The 6,000-nt window shown below is 46.2% G+C and overlaps 1 protein-coding gene across 1 annotated transcript in view; it reads right to left on the bottom strand.

Moving 5' to 3' along the window:
- The window catches only part of LOC112574744 (FK506-binding protein 5-like), a 28,568-nt gene extending 23,700 nt beyond the window's left edge, over positions 1–4,868 (bottom strand). Inside the window, exon 1 of the mRNA XM_025255978.1 lies at positions 3,465–4,868. Coding sequence (XP_025111763.1) covers positions 3,465–4,132 — 668 coding nt within the window. The 5' untranslated portion in view covers positions 4,133–4,868. The remainder of the gene's footprint in view (positions 1–3,464) is intronic.
- Positions 4,869–6,000: the final 1,132 nt, after the last annotated feature.

A 6,000-nucleotide genomic window follows, 5' to 3' on the forward strand; every position in this document is an offset into this window, starting at 1 on the left:
TGACTTGCGGCCAAGTTTCTCGCGCAGTGCTGGTCGGTTTGGGGGATGTGGGAATAGAGTAAGGGACATGCAGCAAACCGTCGACAAACATGCAGTAGATTGATGCTAATGACGTATTGACGAACCACTCGCAAGCAAAAAGCGCGGAACTCTCGAGCGAGCCAAGGCAAAACCACGAAAGGGTTCAACGCAAAGCCAGGCCGAGAATCGATACAGACGGCTGACCCAGCACTTTTAGCGGAAGCCGCGTGGTGACGACACCCAATCATCGATCGCTGCAGCTACCCTGGGTCACTTGTCCGGTCGTGGTGCCCGTGCGTGTGGGTGGAATCCTGCAGAATGTCTTGTCTCGGTGGGCAAACGGTCAAATCATCTTTGCAGCAGATAATCTAGTTGCGCGGGTGCCTACTTGCAATGACTCTCGCGGTGTGCAGCACGCAACAGGTCTGTCTTGGTCAGGTTTGAGTCACAGGAAGGCTGGAAACTTTCAATTTTTTTTTTTGTGTCATTTAAAGCAGCAGCATCCGTTGCATCGCGCAAAACAAGTCAATAATAGTTAGTCTACTATATTATGGCAGCGCATGATACTCTCTTATTTCGCTTTGTGAAAAAAGGTCAGCTAAGCATTCAACATTTCTACCGATTTAATGAAGCACATTTGTTAATATTTATAACAACGAGCTTAGAAAGTAAAAGTACTTTTTTTAAATCTGAACTAAACTTCCAGCGTATATTTCAAAGTTCTTTATTTGTATATAAGAGGACTGGCTGAAGAAGAATCTGCCGGGAAGCTATTGACCACATTCACGACAGGTAAGGCTGTAAGAGTTGTTGCCCCTGGTAGGGCGCAGCAATATTTGTTCCCACTTTTTTTTTTTTATTACAATTTCCCAAAAGCTCAAAAGGCGTGCAGCAACGCAAGAAAGTTTACACGAAAGAGCAAATCAACGCGTACCCGACCTCCCACCTCACACGCAACCAAAAAGGAACAGGGATTTTTTTTAAAAAGTGCAATACAATTTGTTGAAGCTACACGAAAATGAGCAATTTCATGATGACAATCATCATCATCATCATCGTCATCGTCATCACCGTCGTCGTCGTCGTCGTCGCCTTTCATGTAAGGGTAACAAAATGGTCTTGTTTCCGCAGATTGATTAGGACGAGCCGCTGCAGCGAGAATTATTGAACGCTTGCGGCTGTGTAAGTACTCTTCACACAAATAAGGAGGGGATGAGTGGAATGTATTTGGAATGTGGCCAGCAGGAACTTGGAAGAGCTATTAAAAAAAATTGGCAAGAGAAAATGATTGGGTCTGGCGGGCCTAAAGGTTCGGGGAGTTGGCGGTGGGAGTGGGGTGATGAACGAGGAACAAGTTTGACTTTCCGCAAAAGTGTCACAGACGAACAGCGATGTAAAACTATCCAGCAATCGATCTGATAGGGGTTTGGATCGTTGGAAGCAGCGATGTTTAACACCCTTGGGGGAAAATCTAATTGTATTGTGCTCCAAACCACGTCTGTCTCTGGAATAGACCTGCATCGCTCTTTCTGCAACCAGTTGCTCGTCTCAAGCTTTTCTCTTGGAGTTTTTGGATATAACCTACACCACCCTATACCAATAAATTATAAAATTGTTCCTAAATATGTTAAAAGAACAAACCACCAGAGGTCAAATTCAGAAAAATCATAGTCCATATCAGATCTTATTCTCATGATGCATTGCAAACATTGTAGCCGCATCCTATTTAGTTATTAAATAAACTTCTAATAAAGCAAGAAAATAAAAACGTAAGATTATATAATGAGATTCTACAATTAAAAATCATAAAAGACGATTACTTAATTGAAATGGTTTCTTTGAGATGCAAGCTGAATGAAGAACGTTAGAAAACTAGTTTCTTTCAGCCATATGTCAGTTGTTTTGTTTTGTTTTTTTTTTTTTTGGGGGGGGGGGGTCTTTTCACAAGCTCTTGCTTCTTTAATGTCATTGGTAGAAGTGTTTTGGATTAGTGTCTCTCTGAACACCCTGTGTGTGACTCAGGTGAAGTGCTGTTATCTTTAGACTGAAGAAACTGGCTATACCCCTGCCTGCATCCATCCACTCGTCCATTCGTCCGTCCGTTCAAATTTTCCACCAGCAGCCCGTACTAGTGCGCACACTCTCTCTCACACACACACACTTCTGTTAGGACAAGCAAACTCCACTCATGTGGACACCGAATAGTCAAAGGGACAATCGACGCTTCTTATAGCAGTATTACACGTTATATTAATATACCACACACACACACATCTACTCCTCTCAGCATTTCATGCACACAGAGCTAAAGTGCAACTGGGTCATCATTAAGATTTTTCGAATGGACCTTTTTTGACTGTTGTGGAGGACATATGAAGTTATCCCCCGCAAACAGACTTAGCGTGAAAAATAATTCAAAGGACGTGACCACGAGTGTGCGGGTGTTCTTTGAACACGGAAAGAAAAACATATAAATCGGCTCAGCTAGCTAGGCCGTGTATGGGGTCTGGGTAGCCAAGTCACGTTTAATGTCTCGCCATCTAAGTCTCTCTTTCTCTATCGCACTCGTTTTCCCCCAGCCTACCTATTTTTATTTGTTGTTTTCTTTTTTAACCCTCCTTCTTTTTTCCCTTCTTCTTCATCCGTTTGAGCATTTTCGGCAGAAGCAGGAAAAGAGGATCTGCTGAGACTTTAAAGGTGTCGATCCACCGCTGAGACGAACACACTGCGGACGTCTGACATTTGAGAAGACACGATTGTGTAAGATGTCTTCGAATGGCCCTGTGTGGAAATGGACTGGAAGCCATTCGAAAACGTATGCGTACCTATGCACAGCACGTTTCATTTTAAGAATAAAATGTGTAGTCACACAGTGGCATTGACTGTGTGTTGAGTATTTTTGGACTATTCATATTTGGACTAATTAGTGGACAATGAACACTGCTAAAACAAAATGTCAAGACTTTTCTCTTCGTCCACAAAGAATTTTTTTACATATCAAAATATTATCGGGTATGTTTACTAAGGCGAGATAGAAATAAATAGTAGCAAAAGAAGGAAGCAGAGTTAGAATAGATGATGAAGGATTGTGGGAGGGAGTGGGTACAATGAGCACTTTAAGCCCAAAGGTTGCCATATCTCGACAAATCACCCGTAAAAACTGCCACATGCTTAGCCAGGAGACTCAAGACTAGGTCTTAACTAAAAAACGCCCTCTCCTCTCTTCATTATTAACAAATGCTTACTGATAAATGCTTATGCTAAATAGAAGCTAATTTCGACCGCGCTGAATAGACGGGTGAAGAAAGCAAAACTTACAGAAAGACCGATAGAAGAGGGAAATGCGCTGGATGTCGGAACAGATGCATAGATCGACAGGTACAAATTCAAAAAGATGGAGAGAGAGAGAGAATGCGATAGAAAGAAAGACTGCCGCTACTCACTGTCTGAAGAGGTCGTTGACCTGGTCTTGCAGGGACTGCACGCGCACCTCTAGCTTGCTCTTCTCCTTGTTGGTCTCGTCGATGACACCGCGGGCTTCGTTCAGCTCGGTCTCGAACATCTGCTTGATGGCGCTAGTCTCCTTGCCCCACTTGCCTTTCAGGTCTTCCAGCTCTGAGCCCAGCTTTCGGTTCTGCGCCTCCAAGAAGCGGACCTTCTCGATGTAGTTGGCGAAGCGTTCGTTCAGGTCCTGCATGTCCCGCTTCTCGCGCTCGCGGCTTGTCTTTACATCGCTGACCCTTCCGGAGGACATCTGCGAGTAGGCCGGGATGTGACCCGAGGAGATCTCGACGGTCCGTTTGTAGCTCGACCCACCGCTACCGCCGCTAACCAGCCCATGACCGGACCCCATGACTGCCGAGGCCCGCTGGACGCTTAGGTTTCGAGGGGAAATGTTGGACTTGTAATAGAAGTCTGAGTCGGTCATCCCGCCGCTGCCGCCAATGCTCATGCCACCTCCACTCATGCTCATGCCACCGCCACTAATGCTGATGGAGCCACTGCCACTGCCGCTTCCGCTGCTGCCGCCTTCAATGCGTCCGCCTGAAGACGAGGAAGAGGACTGGGTGATGATGGTTCTGCTTTCCTTGATAGTGCTTTGGGACGTCATCTCGGCGGATGGCGAGGATGAGGTGATGTCGAGTGACGACGTGTTTGGAGATGACAAAGGAGACCAGGGCTCGGGAAGAGTATGCGACCTAGCTCTGGGGGACCTAGGTAGTTGGGTGTTCTGGCGCTGTGCAGATGAAGATGCTAGCGACAGTTGGTGGAGGGTTTTGCTGCGGCGGACGGTGAGCTCTGGCCTGTCGGGCAGCTGCACCTGAAGATCCGATTCGACCTCGGCGTCTGGCAGGACACTGATTCGAGCTTCGCAACTGCGGGTGGTTTTCACGCTGAAGGCTGGCTTGCCCGGTGACTTAGATGGTACGTCACAGGGACCGAAGCTGAGCGAGAGAATGTCGGCAGCTTTGTGTATCTTTGTGTAGCGGAAAGGGATTTCACGCAGCTGAAAGTTTCGTTGTACAAATTGTTCGATTCGTTTTGTCTTTTTCTTTCTCTCTAGTGATGTTAGCCGCGTTCACGCAAGAAAGAAGGACGGGCGATTGATTCGACCTAAGTAGGTAGGCACGATCTGGGATGCTGACTCAAAACTCAAGTGGCCTCGCTCTGGAAGAACACTGACGACGTGGAGACGACTATGTCCTACGAGAACCCAAAAACAAAACTGAAAAACTAAAGTGTCTCACTAAAGCAACAGCCACCACGCACACAAGACACTCAGACCATGGACTGATGGAGAGCCGGGCCGCCGCTGGCCTTTCAAGGATTCCGGTTCCTGGGCAGGCGCCGCAACGCATAAAATATTCGAGGGCTGGGGCCTGCCGATTGGATGTCACCAGCGGCGCTGCGGGCCCACGCCGCGTGAATGAACCTAGTCTTGCCAGGCCGGTGCAAGGGTGACATAACCTGTTTATTGCTCCGTCCCGGGCTTCTCTGGCTACTTCAAGACGAGTTGTGGGAGTATGTATCAAAACCGTAACGAGAGATGTCTGATTAATGTCAGTCTCTTTGTCAGTCAGTCTACTAGGCTCTGTCTTTTTAGACAAAATAAAGGCTTTCCTTCATTGATTTTCAACAAAGGCGTTGGTGATCTGCCTCGTGTGTCTATCGGTCATGTAAAATGATCATCATCTTGATCCAGAGCTCAATTCTGAATGCCAAGACAACTTAGTTTTCTTAGTTGTCTTTTCTTTTCTTTTGTCCCTCCCCTCACACACACTCAAAACACACACACACACACAAATTTTCCAGAAGACTTCCTGTCAGGATGCTAAAGTCCATAATAATTATTTATTATCGAATTCTGGAGATGCAGTAACTGAGCATCAAGTTAATTATTAAAGACCCTGTCTTTGATGTTAATCTAGAAGGTGCATGGGTATGTACGTGTTTGGAAACCTGCATGCTGGCATTTACTGGCATGCCTGTGGATGACTCGGTTCACTGAAGATCCTGCGCTAGGGTTGCACTTGCCAACCATTATCTGTGTCAGCTTTTACTGCAGCAGCCAATCGATAGGTCTGGCAAACTTTTTTTCTGAAAACTTTTACTAGTTCCTCTTTGGCCAACTTCTGTTAAGTATGCATCATCAAAACGCAAAAAAAGGATTAAGAATGTCTGGCCACAAAGATGAAAGCACATGTATGAAGAAGGTAAAGAGGTGGTGAGGAAAAGATGCTGACTGATAGAAACTATGAGGAAAATAGTGACAACAGGGTAAGGAGGAGACGCCATGTTGAACGGCGTGACCTTGCAGATGCATGTTGTAGTACCGGCAACTGACAATTCCTCCATCACCTCCCCTGAACAACCTTACCTCCTCCTCCTCCTAGTAACATCAGTTATAGCCGTTAGCGACATTGTTTGTCCTCGTCTCTTCGACGTGACCGGTCCCAGCGGAAAACCGGTTGCCAAGAG

The sequence above is a fragment of the Pomacea canaliculata genome, linkage group LG11 (genome assembly GCF_003073045.1).
Source record: "Pomacea canaliculata isolate SZHN2017 linkage group LG11, ASM307304v1, whole genome shotgun sequence".
In the NCBI taxonomy this organism is placed as follows: Eukaryota; Metazoa; Mollusca; class Gastropoda; order Architaenioglossa; family Ampullariidae; genus Pomacea; species Pomacea canaliculata.